The sequence below is a fragment of the Prinia subflava genome, chromosome 16 (assembly GCF_021018805.1).
Source record: "Prinia subflava isolate CZ2003 ecotype Zambia chromosome 16, Cam_Psub_1.2, whole genome shotgun sequence".
NCBI lineage: Eukaryota > Metazoa > Chordata > Aves > Passeriformes > Cisticolidae > Prinia > Prinia subflava.
In genome coordinates this window covers 49,988-75,868 of record NC_086262.1, presented here as the reverse complement: position 1 = coordinate 75,868, position 25,881 = coordinate 49,988, and the positions used below count along the sequence as shown (strand labels likewise).

The 25,881-nt window shown below is 39.4% G+C and overlaps 1 protein-coding gene across 3 annotated transcripts in view; it reads left to right on the top strand.

Annotated features, from left to right (window-relative positions):
• The window catches only part of KCNMB1 (potassium calcium-activated channel subfamily M regulatory beta subunit 1), a 34,561-nt gene extending 9,707 nt beyond the window's left edge, over nucleotides 1-24,854 (top strand). Inside the window, exon 4 of one of the 3 annotated variants that reach the window (XM_063413608.1) lies at nucleotides 24,166-24,854. In XM_063413608.1, the coding sequence (XP_063269678.1) occupies nucleotides 24,166-24,186 (21 nt within the window). In that variant the 3' untranslated portion in view covers nucleotides 24,187-24,854. Of the gene's footprint in view, nucleotides 1-1,034; nucleotides 2,357-11,800; nucleotides 11,837-24,165 lie in introns of those variants that run through there. The other 2 variants (XM_063413607.1, XM_063413606.1) reach the window with 2 other exon arrangements.
• The last annotated feature ends 1,027 nt before the right edge of the window (nucleotides 24,855-25,881 follow it).

Sequence of the window (25,881 nt, the reverse complement as noted above, 5' to 3'; positions counted from 1 at the left end):
AAGGAGAAAATGGCAACATGATGCATATTTTAGACAGAAAGAAGAAACAAATCAGTGAAAATTCAGATCTTGGATGCCCAAGACTGAAGTACTTTCAGAATCCAGAACCAACACATTGAGATTATAAGTGCAAAGTGTTTATACAGATTAGAGTTTCCCACAGTGCAAACCTAATAGCATAGAACACTTCAGCTGAAGAGAATTTTTCTGACTAATGCCTATTTTTATAATGACTGTCTCAGTGAAAGCTATATGCAATGAAGGAGCAAACAGAAAATTACCAACCATAGATGGAAACATGAGTCTTGTTCACTGCAAGGAAAGGCAACTTCTTGATGTCCTACCTACTTGCATTAATGCAAGTAAAATTTTCAGGTCAGGAACCATCCCTGCTTTTGCCCTGGCCAGGTTCCAGTTTAGTACATTCAAGCATTATTATATACATAAAATAATACTGCAGAAAAAACGTTTATGAACCACAACAACAAAAAAAATTACTGCTTCAAAGTCTATTTCCACTGAAAATGAAATAACTCTGCATTATTACTACAGGTCAAAAGAGTTCTGTTTTACAAGGACAAGTAGGAAGCCTCCAAGCCATGCTTGTATTTTTCTACTATTTACAACCAGAGGCATACAGTAGAACAACTTCATTCTCATGCACACTGACAAGCCAGTGTGAATTTCTGCACAACGAACACTTTCCTGCTGTGGCTGTGCCTAGAAGCTCTGTTAGGAACTGGAGCTTGGCACTGTAATAATGAAATGACAAAGACTGCAGGGTTTTTTTGAGCATGTATGTTATTGGTTTCCAACAACATATCTCCAATCTGTAAATCTGCAGACTGGGGGCATAGACATACTGATGGAAACAGGGAAGCATGGCATGGCAAATGGACATGACAATCTCCAGGGATGCCAAACCACAGAGATTTTGTTAGTACTAGCATGAATTTTTTCACTCAATCTGACTTAACTAAAAACTTTGTATTGGAGTATTTGTTATAATGAATCATCTTGATTTCTTATTTCAGTGTTCATACGTCCCAGACAAGTTGGAGAACTCTAAAGAAGTTAAAGCCCAAATAGAAACAATTGCAAGCAATTTCAAAAAATACCAGACTTTCCCATGTTACTATGACCCAGGAGGAACACAGACCAACGTCATTTTGAGTAGACTTTATCCCTCAAAAGGCCTCCTCTTTGCTTTCCTCTGGCCTACACTTATGTTTACTGGTGGATGTCTGATTATTGTTCTGGTAAAAATTAGTCAATATGTTTCTGTTCTTTCTGCTTGGCAGTAAAAAATATATATCTAGCACAGATTGTTGCAATTTTTGGAAGCTACTAAGATGCATTTGTTCTGCCTCTCTTATTGGCATTTTGTGACTCTTAATATACCAGGTGTCGATTCAAAGGCAGGCATTCCAAAAAATTGAATAGCAACAGATGGAAGTCCATTACACAATGACAAAATATCCAACTGATTCCTAGGAATGCCTGGAAATACCTCATAAACACACAGACTTAGTTACTCTGTATTGTTTCCTTGGGCGTTAGGACATACAGCTGCTACAAAGCTACAATTCACACTTACTACTAAACTATTCTTCCACGTTTTAGATGCAGTGCTAATTTTCTGTCTGGTTGAGATCAGTTGGTGCCAGATCCATATACATCATCACTGGCAGACACACCCTTTATACCCTTATACACCAATACAGTATGTACTCATGGCATTACTCATCTGCTGAGAAAAGCAGCTTTTTTACAGTACAAAAAAGGTACATTTTTTATCGTGATCGCTCTGCTTTTGAGAAAGGAAAGGGAGAAAGCCCCTCAAAACAAATATACACATACACAGACTTTACAAAATTTGCACTCAAATCATCTGACACCAATTGTATATGAAGAAATATATGCATAAAGTACAGAATATGGTAGAGAAGCCTATACTAAAAGTATGTTTTTCTATTTAACTCAAATCTTAACCTTGCCTTATTTGAGACAAGTGTGCCACTCGAGGAAGGCTACCTGGCTGCCATTTGCATAGATTATAAAACTGATACGAAAAGGAAGTTATGATATAAAGAATGTAGTGTCCTGGTTCTGGCCAAGATAGGGTTAGTTTCTTCAGTAGCTAGGAGGGAGCCTGGCCAGGACCCAGAGGTTATTCTGTAGCACCTCACCTCATTTTCTGTGAAAGGGATGCCTGCCAGCAGAGGGAATGGTCAGGTATTGTCGGGGGTGAGAACTCAGGTGCAAATCATTTCCTGTACACTCTTTCATTAGTATTGTTGCTGTTATTGTTCGTTGTCTTTTCATTGCTGTTTCCAGTAAATTGTTCTTGTCTCAACCCATGATGTTTGCCTTTTGTGCCTCCAGTTCTCCTCTCCAGATCCTCAAAGTGGGGAAGAGGAGAGGAGAGTGAACAAGCAACTCATGGTTTGGAGTGTTTCTGTAGGAACACTAAATTGAGGAATACCATTCTTAAATCACAACAAGTAAAATATATCTCTGATGTCTTAATAAGTGCAGCAAGCCAAAGTAACCACAGAAGTTTACATGCATAGCACCAAAATACTTCACAAAAGAGATACATTTTTTTCCAGAGCCAAGACTTCTAGGAATGCTCTGATGCATATAGAGAGCCTTGATCTGTTCTCTGAAAATAACTGTTTCTCTCAGCCAACTTTTGCATTGCCGGTGGACACTGGTGGAACATGAGACACTTCCTGCATACTGGTACAAGGTTTTTCATCACACAGTTGATGAACCACTAGGAGCTATCATGCACAGGGAAGTTTCAGGGATTAGATATAAATTTAAATTATTTACATTACAGTTTAATTATTCTCATTAATGTGGTACAATTTGGTATTGTTTATTGTAAGAAAGGCTGAAATACTGACCCAGTACATGAATTCTTCAACATTACTAACAAAACAATGTCAGAGTTTGCTTTTCACTATGATCAGCAAATGAGAGGAAGTGGCTGCTAAGGAAAAAAAGCTAACCCCCCCAAATTAATATAGGAGAACTATGTCCACAAAGAGGAAAGTACATCCTCACACAATACTTTTGTGAAATGCATCAGAAGTTGTGTGCATTTACAATTCAAACTTCTCTCTTTCCAGGAAAGTGTAAGTTCAGCTGGCATAAGTACAGATGGTTTGGGTGATCAAATGGAATGGGAAGAAATAGTTCATAAAAAGTTGAGGCAGAGGTGTAGTAACAGATTAAAAAGTAACCTGACAGGCTGGATAGTTGTTGAAGCTAATGCATTGTACTGGTAGCAAAGGAGGAGAACAAGCTAGCTGTGAATAGGCTGTTTGAAAACTTTACTCCAAATTTCATTTTTAAGCAGTTTTAAAAAGAGTCTCCAGAAAGCAAAGTAGAACTTGCTCATGACTACTTTACTCTCAGTCCACCAAATTGGTAACCCATCACTTTGCTTCCCTCCCAGTTCAGCAGAGATCAGTGAAGGTTGGATCTTGCTGGCAGACCCAAGGCTCCACTCAGTAGTCAGGGACTTGGGTTTGAAGAGCAGAAATTTGTGATCTTGCTGAGCTCAGAACTCAGCATGGAACATGAAGACGTGTAGTAACTGCTCTCAAATCTGCCCTTGGCTTCCCAAGACTACCTCCTAAAGCCACATCCTCCTCACCTCCCTAATCATAGTTATCTCTCTTAGTAGCAGATGAAAATTCATTCAGAGTGCAAGCTGTGTCTCCAAACTTACCTCCTCCAAAAATAAAGTGAGTCAATTGTTACATAAAAATGGTTATTTCCCTCCAGCTCATACCCATTGCATGCACCTGAATGAAAACCTTACACAAATTCTTTCCTCTGGCAAAGTAAAATTTCCTATTTGGACAAGAAATATTCCAAGTAAAAACAGCTGTGTAGAGGGAAAATTGCACAGAAATTGGGGAATTCCATTTTTCTGGATTCTTGCCAAACACAGCTTCCTCTTGCCCAAAAGGAAGGGGATATTAATGTGAAAAGACAAATATTCTATTGCAGAAAACAAAATATATTGACACCACAGAAGATTGTTCTTGTTTTTAAATAATGCTTTGTTCATGTGTACAGAGCTGGTTGTTTTCTACATTTTTGAGGTCTTAAAGTCAGATATTCTTTTTCCTTCACACTTTCACTTAATGTCAAAATTGTTTTTCCAATGCATGAGGTTGATTAATTACTCTTTTGAGCCTCTGCAAACATATTTCTATTATTTTTTCATCTACAAAAGTTTTAATTCACTAGACTGAAGTTTTAATAACAAACTCTATGCTTCTTACAGCTGCACACAAGAAGCAATATAGTCTTTGGACGTTTCTGTTTGGTTGGGGCTTTTTAATATTATTGGATTATACCTTAAAGTCTACAATAAATCTGATTTAAAAGGCTATTTTTCTGAGATCCAGCAAAACACTTCCTATGAGAATTGCTTCCATACAAACAATGACCATTACAGTTACATAACTCACTTTCTCAAGGCAGAGTAGATGATCAAGGTACATAATAAGCATTAAAACTCCTGCCAGCAGAAAGGAAGGAGCAGCACAAGCAGGAGGAGATTAAATTCATCCTTGAAATCAGTTTGACTATACATACTTTTCACTAGCATTGATGCTGAGACCACAGGAATAGTGCTTGAGCTGACTGGAAGTTGTAAGAGACACAGGAAGAATGTGGATACATTTTTATACCGTGATGAATACTTTACTTGTACATGCCCTTTATATATCTGTATGGATAATAGTGTGTCATGGGTTAGCACTGGCCAGATGTTAGTGCACCCATGAATCTATGTTTTTTCTCTAACAACTCCTGTGGGATGTGATCAGGAACAGAGCAGAGCAGGCTTAAATCTTGAAAACAAAAAAAAAAAACCCACCAAAACTTTATTAATTACATAAGAACAGGGACAGAAATACTCTTAAACACACACAGAGACAGAAATAAAAACTTCCTAGAACATTTCTTCTCCCAGTTTCTACCTCCCCACCCATCACTTTTCACAGACCAACCTTTGGGTTTTAGATCAAACAATCACCACTCAAAAAAACTAATCTTCAATTCAGCAAGGGAGAGAGGAGTCTCTCTCGCACCACAAACTGTTCTTCAGAAAACACGGGTCCACCCCTTATGTGTTTCCATGTCACCCATAGCACCGCCCGGAGAAGTCTGCTAAGGTGACACTCTCTTTTTCCTATGTCCAGCGCTCTCACCGCTGTCTCATAGGCCAAAACTACATACAGGGCTTTTTAAGGATGCTGCATGCCGAGCTCTCCCCTTTTCACCCAGGGGCCGGGGTTCCAGGAGCAGGTCTGCCCTGAGGGCAGAGGGCGCCACCTCACCCTCCCCCTCTTTTCTCTGCTCGCTCCACTCTTCAAGTGCCAGTCACTGTAGCAAAAGCAAGGGCAGCTGCATCCACCCAAAAAATGCAGTTTATGTTCAAAAGAGACTTAAGTTCAGTCCATGGCTGACATTATGCAAGAGAATTCCAGCTCAAAAGGCTACTCCTCTCATTCTTCCATCGGGTTCCTTCCAATCATGCTTTATCATCTCGGTCCCAAGCCGCTTCCCTCTCTCCGAAAACCACCAGTCATGAGAATCAATGTCTAAGAAAAGTTTCTTTCTACCAAGCAAGGGTTAACAGTTTCTTCTCAGCAGCGTGCTGCAGGCGGAGGCACTCCCAGGCTCCGCAAACCCCCACGTGGCTGAGCAACTTCTCCCGGAGTTTGGGGGGGAGGAGGGGGTGAGCACACACAGCAGGCACTTCCACAGTTTTCCACCCCTCCATCCTGGACGGGGCAGCTCAGTTCCAGTCCTGTCCCTTCTCTTCTCCCCCCCCCGGGGGCTCCGGCTTACCTGAGCCGACCACGTGTTTCCCCTCCCCCACCCAGCCTCGTGGCTGGGTGGGGAAAAAAGCCTCACACGTCTCTCTGCTGAAACCGGGATCTGAAAAGAGGCCGAACCCCCCAGACTCTTGCTTTTAACTCTTTGTGTCCTCAGAGGCGTGTCCAAACCTCCGAGTGACCAACCCAGGTGCCAGCAGAAAAGCTGATCACTGATTGGACTGCCCACATCTCCCTGGAAAAATTCACCTCCCCCCCCAACCACGACATAGTGTTTTCCTGAAACTATTAAAAGTCCTATTATTCAAGTGCTGTGCACTCTCACAAGTAATTTTTCTTCTTGATGCCAAATAAAACTTGGTCATGGTGATTCTATTGGAAGAGGAACAAAAATTACAGGACTATTATTGAGGGAACTAGCCTTCCTCCTAGCCCCACCCCCAAAAAAAACCCCAAACTGCACCACCAAGAAAACAATTGCAGAAGTTTGTAAAGAGCAGCTGTTTTTCTGGGTTAGCAAGATTCAGATTTCATCAGCTTGCAATAAGGTAATGTTTCTCCAACTTTGATAAGGCAGCAACAACGGTAGCTGAAGAGGAATCTACACTGACTTGCTGTGAACTTGATGATCTTGCAGGTACTTCTAACCCAAACTACTCTGTGATTCTGCTTCTTACCTCCTCTAATTCCAGGCAGATTTTCAGTAAGTCTCAGCATGCTAAATAGGTTAATCTGCAAGTAAGGATTCTTGCAGTATACTTCAGGGCAGATTAGCTGGCCTGAGAACAAGACAACATTGCCCAAGTAACTGCAATGTTCCTGATAGTTTCTACTCTGTGATGTTTTAACATGCTACACTCAGGGTCCTTTTCCAGAGTACACTACCAGTATTTGTCAAGTAAATGCTCAGCACAAGCTTAGGAACCGATTTATTACACGAGGTGTCTTTACTCCTCCAAAAATGACCACCCGAGGGTCACCTCTGCATTTTCTGAAGGAATACAGTTTTTTTAGGAATGCCCTACTGTCTGTGCTTTATGCACAGAACTTCTACTCTTTGGTCTTAGTGTAACAGAGTGTATTAGAAGATTTGGTCTGCCTCTGGAGGAGGTGAAAACAGTGAAGTGAAATTTTGGCTAAGATGTGAGCTGCTTATGTAAGCCTCTCAGTGCTGTGGCTCAGCCTGCAGCATTCCAAGCACCAGCTCAAGAAAAGCCATCCCTTTCACAACACAGTGAGGAGATGGTGTCAACTGTGCTGTTACTGCTGACTTCAGCAGAAGCCTTGAGTGTTTAACTGACTCATAGCTGACTTCCTGACTCAGTTGCAGCTTCGGGCCAAGGCTGCTGAGTGACTCCTCATTTTGAGCATAGGTCGAGGCGGCATTGAATGCAGGTGATCAAATCCCGGTCTTTGGCACATCTACCTCCAAGAAGTCACATGATGATTTGGTTTCAGAAAAGCACGAAAGTGTTTGGTCTTTTACTACATAAAGCATCAGTTGCTTTTCCAGGGCATTTAAATATGCATTAAGATATTTAAATATATAACATAATTGTCTAAAACTAGAGAAAAAATGCAAATAGAAGGAAGATTACACTGAACAGGTGAGGCAAAGTTGAGAACATGATTTAAGGCAATGGAACCCATAAACTGCAGGGATAATAGCACACTGTTAGTCTCATAAGTGAGACATAATATAAGAGGAGGAAAACCCAGATGCTTCACCAGTAGATACATATAAACATAAAGAGTGTTAGCAAGATGCTTGAATTACAGACTGTTGTAAAAGTCAAATCATTATACATGTTCCAGAATTATGATTATCAAGTTTGCCTAAAGGTATTAGAAAATCCTAAATACTTCAGAGAGTAGTGAAGAATAGCTAAAATGCATTTTATGTCAGAAAACATACAACATCTGCATGAAAAAACTGTTTTATTGGTGGGCTTTTTTTCCCCCAAACATTCATTCTTTCACAACACTGTGCCCAAGAGCTGCTTTCCAAAGCATCAAAGTATTTTGCCTGGTCTAAAACGTACTACAGAGGTCCTGGAAATCTTCACAGAAATACAAGAACCATAGCCTTTACCAGAAAGGTCATTTACCACCCTCACCTATGTACTTCAATCTCATAAATGTGGTCTTTCATGAATAAAAAAAGTGCTGCATATATCTGTCAAAAAGAAGGAGTCTGAAATGCAAATAAGAGGTAAAACAGCCTTTAAAAAGAAAATAAAATCCACAAACTAAACAAACAAACAAAAAATCCCAAATCCTACTCTTGGTATTTGTGGATGAGCAGCTTGAAAATGGACAATTTAGGAGAGTTTAAAGCAAGTTGTGTGTTTTATGGTGGTGGTTGTTTTTTGCTTTTTCAAGGAAAAGAAAAAGAAAACTTTTCCTGCAAGGTCAGTCATAAAATATGTATCATTTGTTACATAATAGACATCTGAATAGAACCATCCTATGAGTCTATTTCCAGTAACAGGCTGTGAAATAATTCAGCAGGTCACCAGGATGGCTGGCACAGCCACAGCCTGCCCCTTGAGCAAGCTACAGCTGGTGGCAGGCTACAGGCTGGATATGCTGCATAGAAGAAGACTCCAGATCCAGTTTGCGCTATGAAAATACATGTTTGTCAAAATAGGACACTTAATAAATGAAGCTCTCATGTCCCCAGCCACCTAAAAAGAAAAAAAAATGAATAAATGAGGAGCTCCTGCAGTCTCACATCTTCTTCAAAAAGTTCAAAGAATGGAACACTACAAGAATTCTGATGCCCAGATGGTTCTTCACTAGAAAGCAGCATTTTTTTAACAGTTATGAATAAAAACCTGCAGTAGCACTTCTAGAAAAAGATTAGCAACATGCATGTTCCAGCATTTTATATTCTGAAAGTTAACACTCTTTATGTCCCTGGTTGCACAGAATTTATCTGGATGGATATGCAGCCAATCACCCAGTGACTTTTAAAGTCTCTCAGATGGTGCTGAGAGGAAGTCATTTATACAGCTTTAAAATATCAAGACTTTACAGGAAGGCAGTATAAAAAAAAATGAAGTTTAAAGACTCAGTGAAAATACTTCATGACCTCAAATCACAGCACTGTACAGCAATATACTTAAGTCTATTATGATTAGAAAAAAGTTCCCAATTATAGAAGTTTATTAAAAGAAGAATCAACATCTAATGTGTAATCTTGGTTTTTCCCATCTTTTAACTCAACCCAGTTCCATGTCATAATCAGACACTGACATCTGATTGCAGCAGTCAGAGATATGAGATCAGAAATTAAGAATTTACCTGACTGTGAAAAATGAAGGTACAAATTCTAAAAACTAACATAGGCTTTCTTTCAGCATTCAAGAGTACAGTGACTAAAAGACACAAAATTAATTCCACGAGACCATTACCATATGTCTCATCGTAGCTGAGAGAAACAAATCTGTACAGAAGACCAATAGCATTTATCAGTCTATGTCTGCTTTTTATTTTCTAGCAGCTGGAGACACAAACCAGACTGGTGCCCATCTAGGTAGTTATGACAGCACAAGGGTGCTTTCCAAGTTCTACCCAGGGAAGCCATATCATAACATTTTCAAGAGGCAAATTTGCCAGAGTAACAGCTCAAAACAAGAGGAATAGATTTATTTTTATGGAAACAACACAGTTTAGGGAGAAAAAAATATGGTATCACAAAAACAAAAAAAACCTTCAACATGGAACAAGAAAACAAAACTAAACACTCCCACCAACCAAAGGAAACACAAGAAACTCCAAAAAAACCAAAACCACAAGATGCCTCACCAGATGCTCCACACAACCCTGACAAGCTGAAGACAAGCGAAGGTTAGGAAAAGGATAGAAAAATATCACAATAAAATTATCACTAGTAAACTAATCAGATAAAAGCACTTTTGATAGTTGTAAGAGCTCAGATGTCATCAAGAGATGGAAAAGCAACCTCTAGCCCTCCTAATTAGAGTCCTAATTTTTGTATGATAGTGAATATTAACATTTATTCTATAAAGTTGAACAGAGCTGTCATGATCCTAATTCCAATTTCAGTCAATTTACCTGAGCAACTGTAAAAAAACCTGACTTCCCCAGCTACAAACACCTAACCAGAGCAATACAACATCCAACTAAGCTGGTAGTAGATCTGGGTAGCATAGCTAAACACATTTTTAATGGTCTTTTAACAGCTATTTCAATTACATTATTTCAATTATTTCCTTACTTTGATTATAAAATGTCAGATACCTTGATTTCAAAACAAGCCTGATAAAGCAGCGCCACAGCTTCTGTTTTCAATATTCCTAGTCTGAAGGTTCTGCTAATGAAAGCACAAGAAGGGTTCTTTTGTTTGGTTTGTTGTGAGTTTTTTCACATTTGATTATTGACAAAACAAAACTGACTAGCTGGGGAGGGGTATAAAGTTGTTTAGGTGGCAGAGAATAGTGTAAAGGAAGTAATTTCAAAGTTGCCTCATCCCCCTAATGTTTGGGTGTTTTCCTCTATTTTATTCTATTAACTATCTGTTCAGGGAAGTTAGGTTGGTTGGCTTAGAAATTTGATTTTTGCCACACCATGTTACAGATACAGTAAGCTTAGCTGCTTTTTTCCTATGGCAATTGTGTGAAGCAACAGTTTTTGAAGTTTTTGAAGACTAAAGGAAGAATTAGCCTCGAGCCACTCAGAACTTATGGGCCTTGGCTGTTGTCTTTACTTCCATTGTATTTTCATTATCTTTTGTTATCATCGCTTAAATCCTCTTGCCAATTGAAATAGATCATTTTGCATCTGGTCCTGTCTGCCCTTACCCTAACATGTTTCCACTATTTCATCTGTATTGGTCTCATAGAGTACTTATCTTACCATAAAAGGAGGATCACTCCCACAAACAGCAGCCAGCTTTCTTAATATTATCTTCCCAGAAAATTATATATCAGCTTCTCAATCCTGCCTGCCTAAGCCTCTTTTGCAAAGGCCATTATTCTCGTCCTGTTGCTGCTCTCCTTTCTTTCACATAAGACAGTGAGCCTTGTCACTTACAAATACCTTTGCCTAACAGCCAACCTCTCTCAGTCCCTCTTAAAATCATTCATTTGTGGAAAAAGATAAAATTTAGTTTACTGGTAAATTCTTTAACTTTACCCACATTTAGCGTTATCTCTTGTAGTGTAATATCAAGTTCACTGCCCGACTGATACAATAATGAAGAGCAATTTGTTACCCTTGGTATGTTTATGATCAGTAAAAATATGGACATTTAAGGAACACAAACAAAAAGAATTTGAAGAAATATCAAAATAAAGCACATCTTTCAAAGTGATTAAAGGGATTTGCATGTACTGCACTCTGGTAAAATAAAATTTAAAAGCTAAACAACAAAACTTGATGTTTAGCAGTCTTTTCTGTTTCATAATGAAAAATAAAATCAATAACAGCTTCTTGGATTGATTGTGCAGGACTACTCTGCTGACTGGTCCAAGAGTCTCAAGATCCAGCAAATGTGCAACTAAGTCTGGAACTTGTGACCCTCTTATCTGTATCTGCAGTATTAAATGGAGTATTTAGTGTTTGATGGCTGGCAGTGGCAATCCTTCACTCTAATAAAATACTTACACAGATAACAATCTACACACATCCACCTCCCCAGCCTCTCTGCATGTCTCATTATGCAACTTCAAATAATATGAAAACAGATCATCTTTGACAGAAGTTACGATTGGGCTGTATGAAACATTTTGTTTAAGTAATACTGATTTGCTCTTCACTTCCATGAAAACTATGGATGTGGTTGAAGATATAAGCAGAACTAATGCTGAGTTTTCATTGGCGATTAAAGAGCATAGCCTCTATTTCTTGTACTATTTTCTTGTTAATCATGAAAATAATGGAGTGTTTTCTTTTCTGTTTATATGCAGCATTGGCAGAAACAAACGTGAATCTTGCCTTCCCTAGACAGGTGGGACCAGAGCTATCTTATTTTCTTCTTTCTGCTCCAATCTCTTCTGCAGAATTTGATTTTGCACTAATTTCTTGTTCTCTGTATTTTCTCACTTTAGTAACTTCCCTACTGCACGATTCATTTCAGAAAGGCATTCAGGCTGTAAGTTGCAAGGGAAAATATCTACAGTGCCATTCAACTGCATGCAAAAAGAACAGGTGAACAAAAGGTATGTGCAAAAGAAAACTACAATGACAGAAATTTGCATTTCACATGACTACTCTTTGGGGAACCAGTAGCAATTTACAGTTTAACAGTTATATATTACACCAAATCTACTCCAGTTTTGCCTCTCTGATCTTCTATTCTTCATTAAGAAAAGACAAGGAAATACAGTCAACAAGTCTGACTGGAAAAAATATTAGCCAGTTCAAACTGAACTTAGAAAAAACCCTATTGCACCGAATTAATGGAAGAAAGAATAGCTCACATTTTTATAGCTTTTAACTACGTCTTAGTACTTTAACAAGACCTACCTCACTTCAATTCACTTTTGGTATAGCAGTAGCAAGTCATCAGCAAAACCCTCCACTAAAAACTTGCTTTTAGGAAGAGGAGTCAGCCATGTACATCAGAAACATGTCATGCAGCCTCCTGCCATGTGACAGGCATTATTTCATCTTGTACCTTGTATCACTTCCCTTGCTGTCCTTCAAAAGAGAAAACCAGCAACTATGGTACCTATTCTATGTATGATGAGGCTAATCAACCAATGAAAATGCACTTTTCACTGAAGCAAACCTTGATGCCTGTCATTAATCATCATTTCTATTTCCACACTATATTACTATGTTCCACTTCCATTTCTAATCTTTTCTTTGCATTACTGTAGTGTCATTTGTCACAAGATATTTCTGTAATTTTAGTGTAATACATCCTCTGATAGGCATTTATAGAAAAAAAATTTGAAACAAAGAAAATACAATGCAATACCATAAAGAATTGGCAAAGAGCCAACAAGCAACATACAAACCCCTACATTCCAACATTACTTTTCTAAGCAAACACTTGATATGAATTATGTCTGGGAAGAAAAGTTATGATAAACCTCATCACACAAAACACAAGCCACAATTTTCTACTTTTATCCCCTGTAAAATTCTCAGATATACTGCATCCTACTGGTCCTCTGCTTGAGAAATCAGAGCTACTCTGAATAAACTACTCCTTTTACATTATGTAACTCTTATTTCTTAAACACGATCAGACAATTATTGCTCGATTATATGGTGCTCTTGAGAATCAAGAGATCCTGGCCTCAGAGGCAACTATCAAATCCTGAGAGAGCAGTCAATAAGAACATGAATTATCAGACCCACCTGAATCAGTCCCAGTTTGGAAACAGCTCCTTTGTTTTCTAAGTAACAGTATATACCTATATTTTAGGGCTACACTTAGGTTTCTAATAAATTTCTAGCAGCCACATGCAGCTGTATGCTTGCATAGACATTAGCTTAGAAGCAGAGGTTTGTAGAGAGTTTTAAAAGGGGGACTAGAGCATTATCACTTTCTCTCACTCTCAGTTCTTAAAATTCATCTTGCTCTTGATGACAAAAGTGCAAAGCATGTACATATATTCAGATTCTTTAGTACAGCCTTTGCAGAAGAGATAGTTTTATTTGCAGTTCATTTTTCATAGGCATGCAAACGTGTAACATACCAAACAGAGATGTACTTATCTTAGTGGCTCAAAGGCTGATCATTATGGAGAAAATGTAACTAGATAAGCTGGCATTTTTAAAGAGCAAATCAAAAACTACAGTCACACCACCCAAAAGTCCCCATCATGCAATAAAACTGAAGAGTTTCATGGGGTAAAGTTAGGATCAGGCACTGAATGGTGAAGCCTCAGTAGTTCCAGACTCTTCTCTTAAGTGAACAGTTATTCTGCCCCTCAGAGCAACAGCCCACCTCTAACAGCATTGTATGGACAGAAACTCACCTTTCAGGGCCATTCGGTAAACACAGACAAACTCTAACTCCACTCTATAAAAGCACATTATTATGGGTTCTGTAACCACTTTCCTTATTAAAGAACATTTAAAACACTCAGAAAAGTGTAATTAAGAGAGAACTGGTGTATCAGTTCCTTCTGAATTAGAGCTTCCCTCAACTTGAAGGCAGTAGCCCTAATTCAAGGACTGAAGAGGTGAAGAGGGGCTATGCTGCCACAGGAGGATCAGAATATCTTTTCATATGTCACATAGGTGCAGGAACCCTGGCATGACTTGAACCATTGTAGTGAACTTTTCTGAGTCTTTAGGGCATCTAGCAACATTTACCCTACCCTTGCATTTTCAGAGGCTATTCATGAGGGCAAACCTAATACAGTGATTGTATGCTCCAAAGGCACAAGATTTACTTCCCCTAAGAGAAGACAGAGCCTGAGTATGATTAAGAGGGACCATGTGCTTTCCTTACCATCTCATATAACATCTTAGAGGACTAGCTGTGATTGAAATTCATAAAGCATCAAAACAGACCACACAGCTGTAAAACACTCAATACTTTCTTTCACGCTGGAAGAGGCTGGGGAAGAGCAAGAAGTTTGAAGACTTTATCACTGCAGTGGAACAAATAATTAGGCAATTAAAACTAAGAAAAGTAGACAAATTACCAGTTCCAGATGAATTGAACTGTGGAACAGAATTGGGAGAAGCAAAAAATCAGAAATTAATGCCTTTGGCAAGCATCTTAAGAGCACAGCTAAAAAGGTGGATGTTCTGGAACAAAGGTGAAAGGGTAGTTAATTTGCAGAAACTTATCTGCTTTTGCAAAGGAATATTTTGAAGGTGTTGATCCCAAAAATAATATTTCTTTCCTTGTCTTAATAATTAGAACACATTAATAGAAATCCAAGCGTTCTCATTCCAGCCTCATTTCTGGTAACCCAGCAAGGCCCTTCCATCCTAGGTTTTTAATGGTATTAGCAATACCTTCACACACACAGGTTTCTTGTTTAATCATTCTGCTCAACAGGAAACACTCTACAAACTCATTCTTGCCATCCCTACTTGCTTCCAGGCCATGGAGAGTGTACCACCATTTCACACACCAGAGTAATGTGAAAGAACACCCTAACTTCCAACAAAGTCTTCACAAAGGCAACTTTGGTGAAGGTGCTCTGCTCAACCATGTCCATCACATGTGATAACATTTCCAGAAGCCTCTTCTACGATTTTCTCTGGAGGTATTGAACACCCATCCCAGCCAAGGAGGATAAGGGAGTTATCCTGTTTATGCCAGCTGTAATTGGGCATACTTCTCCAGGCATGCTTTCTTCAATGTATACATCTCACTATGCAAAGCTCTTTGTGGAGGAGGCCTTCTCTCACACAGACACAAAAACCTCTGCTTTGGTACTAAGATTTTCCAAATAAGAACATACTAAGAGAGAAGCTGGCAAAATTTGCTAGTCCAGCTTGCAGAAGTACCAGCTATGAAATTCTTGGTTTACAGCCTCAGACTTGCTGCAGATGTAAATCAGAACATACCAACCAGGCTGCAGGCTCCACAGTGGTATCAGATGTGCTTTTTCCCTTACTGCCCACTGCAGGGAGAGGCCACAGTCTCCTCACACCTTGCTGGAAAAGGAAGGACTTCATAGCTGCAATCAACTTCATTTTACTATTGTAAATAACCATTTCTATTATTAAAACAAGCAGAAGCTGTAGAGCGCAGCTAAGGATTACATGCCAATTGAACTGTGGACTATCTCCAAATTCAATAACCCCACAGAATGGCTCAAGGATAGGAAGAGAGTGAAACTTGCGCCTAGTAAAGGATTTTCCTTGTAAAAGTATTTAGAGTAAAATTAAAATCTCACATTAAACAGTATAAAAGAAATGAGGCATTAGTGGAATGAAAAACACAGGTGATAATACTTGAATATACAAAAATATGTATATGGTATAAGTTCAAAAAACTAATAATAGCGATATACAACAAGTTTCTATTTCTTGGCTTTACATGCAGTAGTTTTACTAAAAGAAATACCAAACAATAAGATCTGGGATGAACTTAAAAACAAGCACTTTTTTTAAAATTCAACAATCCTAAGCTATATTTTTTCTAATCATTTTCTTTCTAGTTATGATTTTAATAGGTAACAATATAGAAACATTTATTCTAATTATAACAGCTCTTTGATGTCTGTGCAACAAACTAATTCATGTGGTTTACTTCTTCCTGAATCAGGTTCTCTCAGTTCAAAACACAAGCTGAATGGGGGAAAAAAAGGATGTTTATCAGAGTTTTACATTCTTTGAAACATAGGAAGACACTCTTATCTCATCCAAACAGCTTGAAGTGAGACACTGACATGGGAAAGAGATGGGTGAAAGCGTACAACACCATTGCATTGGTTGCAGTGACTATGATAGTGCAATGTAGGCACATTTCAGAAGGCAGTAGGGGAAACATGTCTTGGACATTTAATACTTTATTTCTAGCACAGGGCTATTCTGTTGGCAGACTTGAATTTTCATCTATCCCGTTGCCAAAGCAAAGGCAACTGTGGCAGTCTTATTTTATTACTGTATTTATTATGTCAAGAGCTGCTTGAAAGCACCCCATTAGATGGACTGCTCTTGATGCATGTGTGAGGAAACATGACCAGAACACAAGTTTCCTCTTGCCTGCAGGGGAGCTCAAACAGATGGCACAAAACTTACCAACAGTCACTTGTGACTATAATAGCATACACCGTGTATACCATTATCTCATGAAAAAAAGCACAAATAAAGTACACCAAATTCACCATACGGACATGCTGTCATTAAAAAAAAAAACAACAAGATCTTGCAGGCATCACCACTACCTTTTCTTCTGAGCATGACAAGTAATTTGCTTTTCTCACTTCTTTTTAATAGTAAGAGAGGCATCTTGGCATTAATCATGGATTATAACCAAAATCTGTCAGCTCTTCTGTATGACAGACTTTTACAATTCTTTATTCTTCCCTGTGTTGGTGTTTGGCAAGATATGGATGATACAGAGGAAAGTGGAAGAAGAAGAATTAAGTACACACAGATGTAATTTTAAACCAGCCTTGATTTTAAAAGCAACCAACCTGTCCAGTATTCTTAATGTGAAACAGATGGTTTTCTGGTGCAGATTACTTTTTCAAGTCAGTAATGTTACATGAGAGCTGTCTAAGAACTACATTTCTTTTCTATGGAGACAGATTGAATAAATTTTCCCAGTTTCTGCAAAAGTAAACTGCTCTTAACAGTTCTTGGCATTTTTATATTTGCTTTTTTAAAAATTACCTAAGCCTGGTTTAGTTTATCCTGAGAAACCACTTAAACTTTAAAATTCATACTAGAGCACATGCATGCACTCCAGAAAGCCAACACAGCCATACACCTCCAAGAATTCTAAACTTATATGAAAAATAAATGTTTCTTTTTTGCTCTTTGACTATGACCACATTAAAAAGAGCTTGACTTTGTATTTTAAAAAATTGCATCATAACAGAGACTCTTCAGCCTTATACAAATATCTCTGCTAACAATTTAGTACAAACCCTATTATAAATTCCCAAAACCATCCCTGCCTCCAACCAGACACACAAAACCTGGAGAAGTCTGACTTTCACCTAAGAATTGACCACATTTCAAGAGGTGAGCAGCATTCAAGTATAGTATTATTTACAGTTGGTAGGAGTTTCCACAGAGATCACCGATACATAATTAGCTGCCAGAGGTGTGCTGAGCGGTGTGATGAGAGTGTGATGGCCAACAAAAATAACATAACTTACCTGGGAGCACCAACAGAAGAACTACTAGACTACAAAGAAGAAGAGAGAGTTTATTTTGTTTGTTATTTGATTTTAATAAAGAGGAAAGCATAAATAAGTTTGGTACTCTTTCACATGGGAAAGCAAGAAGGGTGTAAGTGATAAGCAAAAGATATTTCCAATGTACGCAGTAAGTAATGTCTTACCTTTTGAAGGCAGATACACACATGCTTCAAATTAGCAAAGACAGTAAAGCATAAAATGACACAGAGAAATACCCATTACTGACAGTTAAGAAGTCTTTAAAATTTTTAGGTTACAGTTTTTTTCACAAATACATCTCTGGACACACTGAAATAACTCACTACAGTTGCCAGCAAGGGCAGATTGATAAACACAGGTTACAAACTACACAAGGTAGAAACAATTACATAAGGCTTTCCAGCACAACTCCAATCTTCACTGAACACAGCAACTTCTTTCAGAGCAGCCAATTCCCAGAATTAAACCAGAACACCTCTGAAGAGACAATAATAAGCGCTATCAGAAATCTCCCTCAAGCCTACAAAATTCACCCCACAAACATAACAGAACAGAGGAACAGTATGAACTGAAATGTTTCCCTTACCTTTGCTGAGAGTGCCCGTGATGAGTTTAAAAATAGCCTGGGCAAATTTGACAATCCCATGCTTGCATCTCTTTGAACAGCCACTCATGGTTTAGGTAGATAGAAAGACTCTTCTCTCTTACAAAGTTCAGGAATAACAATAAAATTAAAAAGAGAGTCCTTTACAAAGTTGATATAACTGGTTATGCAGTGCACAGAACTCTGCTCTCATGCACCGACCCCCAGGCTCTGCACTGAGGTTTGCTACTCTAAAGCTACCAGGGAAGATTGCAGTGGAGTAATGCACTTCTCTTTGCAGTTAAAGGTACAGCTCTCCCTGTCATCCTCTCGGCCGGGACTGCACATACCTGCCCCGATGCCCTGATAGAAGCTGCTAAGCACAGCAACACCTCAGCCAAACAGGCGAGGAGGGAGGGTTTGCCTCTGCAGGCAGTGCGGGCTGCTACGCTGGGCAGGGAATGCAGCAAGAGACGGCTGGAGCCACCGGCTGCTGCAAATAAAAGAAACTACTAAATAAAGACTCTTTTCTTGGTGCCCTTTTCCAGCAGATTTCAATAAAATGGTCAACTCTGCTCTTGTCAGGCCAAGAAAACCAGAAAATAACACTGTTTTTTATTATTATTTTAGCAACGCTGTAGTGACATTGTCACATGTAGAAGGCTGCATAGCATTCCTTTGCAAAACCTGCTAGAAGTAGGAAAACAAAGCTGTACCTGGGGGGGAAAAAAATCTTTCTTTTAATTCTACCAGCTCAAACGCTGCTCTGGTATTATTTGCCAAACACAAAGGGATGTGCCAGCTGGCCTTCCGGAGTCGGCGGGGCTCGGGCTCACCCCTCTGTGTAGTCCCACATTTCACGTTTCGCCCATTGCCTCACGTCGTGCCGGTGCAGTGCTCGCTCCCCGTACTGTACTGAGAGTTATCCCCTAGCAACAGCCACAGCTCTGGCTTCTCCAGTTCAGTCAGTTACTGCTGTATGTCTGGAATACTCTGAATAAAAAAACCTGATGTCCAGCAGCAAAGCGGAGGCATATCAAACCCCACCTAAGTACTAGGCAGAGTTGAGCATCTTTAGATTTAATTCATGCTAGCCTCATCTCAGATGTTTTTTAACAACACCCGAAATGCACTATTTGCTTACTCCGGTCACAAGGCTTACCTCAGGTTTCTGCTCACGCCCAGCTGCTGCCCATTAAATTACTTGATCAGCCTTCTCTCCTGACAAAACCGCCTGGAGCTAGCCATCACCTCAGAGCGGCAACAACTGAGCACTGCCTTTGCTGAGGGATAGGCTCAGCAAACAGCTTTGCACATCTGGGAAGAGCGATATACCTTTCACTCAGGGAGCAGTATATCACTTCACAGGAAAATTTACATTCCTGAAACAAAACTCAGGTCTTTGCCAAATAGCTCACCTTCCAACTATCTGTCCCTCCCAACTGGAAGTGCCCTCCTGCTCCTTATCCCTGCCTCACTCGTGCACCCAGATAGTTTGACTCAGTTAACTTTAGGGTAATAGGAGAAAGAGGTCCACACAAGTCTATTGCAGAACCCAGACAGCCTGGATTTCTGGTTTTTTGTGGGAAAATTTCTGATGATACATGTTCTGGGGGAATATCTGTTAGGCAGTTTGAGAAAAGCTGTACCTTCCTAGTGCCTCTGCCACTGGGGAAAGAAAGAGAGCAACATTGGCTGGAACTTTGGGATAAAAGGAGGTTGCACCCCCAAAACCTCAAGAGAGACTTCATGGGGATATGCCCCAGCAGACTCTCTCCTTTTCTTTGAATAAAGTTGCAGGAATCCTCTGTCTCCTTTGTGAACACTGGGTTTTCATTTTGTAGCTGTTCCATACACTGGCACTCTAGTTTCCACTGAGATTTCTTCTCAGACATCCATTTGCCTCTTTTGGACCATATGTCATTGTTTAACCCCAGCCAGCAGCTCAGCCCCACACAGCTGCTTGCACCTACCCAACCGGACAGGAGAGACAATTAGAAGGGTAAAGTAAGAGAAGTCATGGCCAACATAAAGACAGTTTAATAGAGAAAGAAAAAGCCAGGCACACTTGAGAACAAAACAAGGAATAATTCTCTGCTTTCCATGGGCAGGCAGGTTCACTCATCCCCAAGACAGCAGTGCTCCATCACACATTACAGTGACTTGGAGAAAAGACTTCTGTCACTCCAAATGTTGACCCCCATCCCCTTCCTTCTTCTTCAGCCAACTTTATGGGCTAAGCATGAATGATATGATATGATATGATATGATGATATGATGATATGATGATATGATATACCATATCATCATTGTTGTGGGATATCTGTGGAGTCACTTGGGGTCGGCTGTTCTGGCTGTGTCCCCTCCCAACTCCGTGTGCCTCCTCAGCCTGCTTGGTGGTGTGGTGAAGAGCAGAAAAGACCTTGACTCTGAGTAAACCCTGATCAGCAACAAGGAGAAAAAAATCCCTGTTTTTCAACATGGCTTCTAGCATAAATCCAAAATGGCCCATACTAGTTATTGTGAAGGAACTTAACCCTATCCCAGCAGACCTATAACAGGTGAAAATGGGTCAAAAGGAATACAAAATATACATCAATCAGAGGGGATCATTATAACCATGGGGTTGCATAAAAGTTGCAGCAGATTCAGTGGAGTGTTGGAGATTTCTGTCCTGTAACTCATTGAAGGCTGGAGGTAACCAGGCTTTCAGCAGAAGTTTCAGCAGGCCCTCTAAACACTGACATTCCAAAAGGAATACTTGGGCATAAAGACAAAGATCCTGAAGAGCCTCTAATTGCTTACTATCTGTGGGAAAGTACAAAATCAGCTTATTCTGCAGTCAAATGACTTCAGTAAATGACAGAGAAAGTATGTTAGGAAAAAAGGTGTTATGTCCCGCATCTGAGCGTATTTTTATAATGAACTTTATATAATGGACTTATCTTACTGTAGAGTAAGATAAGTATAGACAGACTGTATTTCTGTATATTGAATTTCTGTATGTTACTGGAAGCCTAAGGAGGTCAGTCAGAAGCACAAAAACCTGCAAAACTAAGGGAAGGTTGTGATGTAGGTGATAATGTTTTTCTCTGAAAGCTTCACTGTAAGAAACTCCAAAAGAGTATAGAACATGGCCTCTAATTTTTTACATGGGGTTTTAGCATGCTTAATAAGGGACTAGAATAGTCATAACATTTAGAAATGTAATTGGTTCATTCATACCCATGCTTAGTTTAATTTTCTGCATGTGAAATCTGAGTGCACTAAATAAAAGTCAACTGTCATTCCAAAAAGATATGAAATTGTATTATAGGAAATTATTCTTTCGTCATTTGCCATTCAGGATCACAGTGTGAGTGGATGAGATGTAAAAATATTCTCTGAGTATATATTCATATGAGCCAAATTCAATCAGGGAGCTCAGCCACTACTAACATCAAAGACAGCTACACCTATTTGCATTAGGGGAAAGTTTAATCCGGTAACTTGAAACTACACACCAAATGCTCAAGACTAATCTCTGGAATAAGTATGAACAATCAGGCTGTGAACTTGGATGCCCTGCTTTTCTACAGCCCTCTCCAGCATAAAGGGAATATCCCTGTTTTTCTGTGGGTACCTTAGACTTTGGAAGAGTGATTCCAGAGCTCACTGCTGCCATGGGTGTGAGAGTATAGAATACACATTACCCAGTTCTCCCCACAGATATTGTCACCATGCTTTGGAAGAAAAGGCAAAGAAGATGATGGCCAGGATCTATCATAGGTCCTAGGGACAGTCAGAGGATACATTCTAGTATTTATAAGTTTTATAAGTTTCAGCTACTTGGTCTCACGGGAGGCAGTTGTCCACTGGTTGGGTATTCGGCCTTGTCCACTCTCACATCTGACTGAAAAATGACTTCTCATAGAAGTAAAAATAATTTTGGCCTTATTAGGATAACCCAAGTCACTCCTTTTCCCTGTGATCTGGGGAAGTGCCTCATTGCAGAAACTCCTCTCAAACTGTTTCTCATAAACTTTTTTCTTAAAAAGTTTTTCCATGTTAGTATTGATGCATTGTAAATTAAACCAGCAAGAAAGAGTAGAATCTTTCCTCCTGCACTGGGAATTGTTTTCAGTCTTCACATATTCATCCTGAGCCTGGTAGTCCCTCCTGCCCTGATTGTCAAAGTTAGACACATAACTGGAGCATGCCAGAGATACCTGTTCAGCCTGTGCACCCAGCTCTTCTTTGCATATGATATGCACTGAGTCTCACCCACACATGGAACTTCGGAGGTGCCAGGTATTCTCTTAGTTCCAGATGTGTTGTCACAGACATACTCTATCACCTTTATTGCACTCCCAATTGGCACAGCTGTCTTAGAACAGAACATAAATGAAACTTCTATGATCTGTTTGGAATCAAATCTAGCAAGTACAGGCAATTGTGCCTGCTAGCTGTGTCCTAATCACCTCTAGATTTGAAATAACCTAACACATATAGAATCATAGTTTAACAAATTCCTAGGAGAAATGTCACTTCAAGGAATAGTTTTGAAAAATTTATCTACGTAAAATGAAAAGTTGGCACCTTACTTGAATGCAGGTAGTCTGTGTGGGTAGAACTCTCAGCATGCTGTATCCTATAAAATTAGTATTTGCTATGTCAGCACTACTAATATAGAGCATTTTTCATGTATATAAATCCAACTGCATTGGAGTCCCAAGGAAGTTTGTTCTAATACCTGTTTTTCAAATATGGTAAATGGACATACAACCAGATAAACTCACTTGCCTGTAATTACCAAGAATAAAGCAGCAGCAGCTTTTCTTTTGTACCAGTCTAGCACTTCAGCAGCAGCAACTCGGCTGTGATATCTTCTCCACTGCTTTCTGCCATTGCTGCCAGGCAGATAATGACCACATTGCATTTTCATTCACTCTGTAGTTCCAGTTAGTATTATCAGACAGAGCCTCAGGAACATTGCTTGCAGATTTCTTTATCACTACAATGCTTAGTTTTTTATGGCACAGTAGTTATCTCAACTCAGGCAGCATTCCTCACTGGAGAGGAATGTATATAGACAGTGACACATCAGTATTCTCCACAAAATCCCTTTATTTAATATCCCATCTGTTGAGCATGACTAATTGTTTATTTACACAGAAATCTAGGGAATGAAATAGTACTGATGAAAAAGTATGCATGATAGACTGAGTTTTTTTAAAGTAGAGTGAGAAACTGAAGGAATCAAGGTTTGGGTTATGTGCTGGGTTTGATTGGAGGAAAGTTAATTTTCTTCACAGTGGCAGGTATGAGGCTGTGTTTTGGATTTTGCTGAACATAACAATGGTAATAACAATGTTTTTGTTATTGCTGAGCAGGGCTTACACTGAGCCCTACTCAGGACCCAAGGCCTTTTCTTCTTCTCATACTGCCACACTGGCAAGGAAGCTGGGGGCACATTGGAAGCTGGGAGGAGACACAGCCAGGACAAGTGACTCCAACTGACCAAAGGGATATTCTAGGCCGTATGACATCATACTTAGTATATGAAGTGGGGAAGAAGGAAGAACCAAGAAGGAAGAAACCAGGCAGACATTTGGAGTGATGGCATTTGCACTCCTGGAGATGGCTTGAACACCTGCCTGCCCATGGGAAACAGAATTAGTTCTTTGTTTTGCTTTGGTTTTGCTTTCTCTATTAAACTGTCTTTATCTCAACCCATGAGTTTTCTGACTTTCACCTTTCCAATTTGATTCTCTCCCTAATCTTGCTTGTGGGAGAGTGAACGAATGGCTACATAATGCTTCACTGTTGCCTGGGGTTAAACCGCAACAGGTACAAAACCTTTTGCCTGAAGTACAGGCATCCATAAGTTGAGTACACATAAACTGAGTTACAATTATGCCTTTTTACCTTTTTCTAGAAGCAGCCCTTGACACCTTGAAGGTTGTACCAAACATGTGGCTCGTCTCTGCCTGTGGCAAACTATATTGTCTTCCTTGGAGTTTGTGCAGACAGCTTTTCTCAGCACTGAAGACTGAGGCCAGTGCCTAGATCCTTCTTGCCACACCAAGCATGGTACTTGCTGTACAAGCTTCCTGCAGAGTGGCTGAAATTCCAGCACTTGTGATACTCCAGCCCTGGACTTCCCTTGAGGCAGTTTGTCATTCTTGCTAAAATATACTGGTAATGTCATAATGAAGACTGGAATGAGGCTGAATGTTTTGCAAATTCTTGAACAGATTTGAATATATGCACTGTCTAAAGCCAAAGGCTGCTACAGTACATTCCTGAAAATTATGTAGAGCTTATGTAAAAAAACCAAACCAAAATGAATCTAGCCACTACTCACTGTTGTGGACATGGGACAAAGAGTAAAACAGACTTGATTAGCATAGCTAGTTTGATAACCAGGATGCCATGGCAGGAACAAACAGAGCTTTGAAGATTACAGAAGATGGTATTAAACCTGTTTATGGGAAGAGAGAAGATTCAATCAAGACTTCTGCAAGCAAAAGATGTTGTAAAATGTGTGAGTTATCTGTATGATCTTTAACCTGATTGTTGTAGTGGAAAATCATTAACCTTTCTGAAATGGTATATAAGCTTTTGGAAAATCTGATTAAAAGAGAATTCTGACCACAGAGTCAGTCTTCCTGTCTCTCTATCAATCGTCAATAACGGTTTGACAGTTTCTTGGCTATGAGTCCAGGAAACACTCTAGTAACATGTCATGATCTTAATTTTGTTTGTTCTTATCACACACGTGTCAGTGAGATTAAAAGTAGAAGAAGAAGCAGAGACACACAGGCTCTTATAAAGAAACATTTCACAGGGAAGTGAATTCTGCTCAGTAAATGGAAACTTGATGGTTTAACATATGAAATGGATGCTTGCTGCTGTGTTTCCAGCAGTGAGGTGATGCCAATATTTTAATGAGACCATGCTTAACTACCATCTTAGCTCTGTATTATCAGGATAGTTGTCCTTCAGAGAGGGGCTAGATATACTCTTCCTTTGTTCTGTCAGTCACAGTTTGCCTAACTGTAACTGAGGACAGAGATACTAGTCAGCAAATGCAAAGCTGCTCAGAGAACAAACGACATTTAATGGACACAGAGATTGTAGTAAGCTTGTAAAGCAGAAGTAGGAAAAGGTTGGTAATGATCTTGTCCTTGCACATAGGTTAGCAGGAGCTGAGGGCAGCTTCCCCAGAAAAACATCCAGAACCCAGAAAAACTGGTCTAGTCCAAAAGCAAGAGATTTATTTCTCCTAAGGAAGTGTATTAAGCTGCATGGATAAATCAGCCTTGGCAGAAGTCATTACAGAGGACCCAATTAGGAAGAAAAATAAAAAAATGTTAAACCGTTGTAGCAGTTTCACATTCACCAATTTTGACCTTTTCCAGCCAGTGCACTAAATTTGTGACAGTTTTTGTGCCCACTCTGTGAGATAGACTTTGGGAGGGAAAAGGAAAAATAGGTCCAACTTAAAAGTTACAAAGATAGTTTTATTAACACACACTAAAGGAAGAAAAAAAGGGAAAAAAAAATGAAACTTTCAAAACTTTTCTCTTTTCCCCACTGTCACCATGAGATTTTCCTAGTTTGCTGAGCTTTCATATTAAAGTAGAAGGTT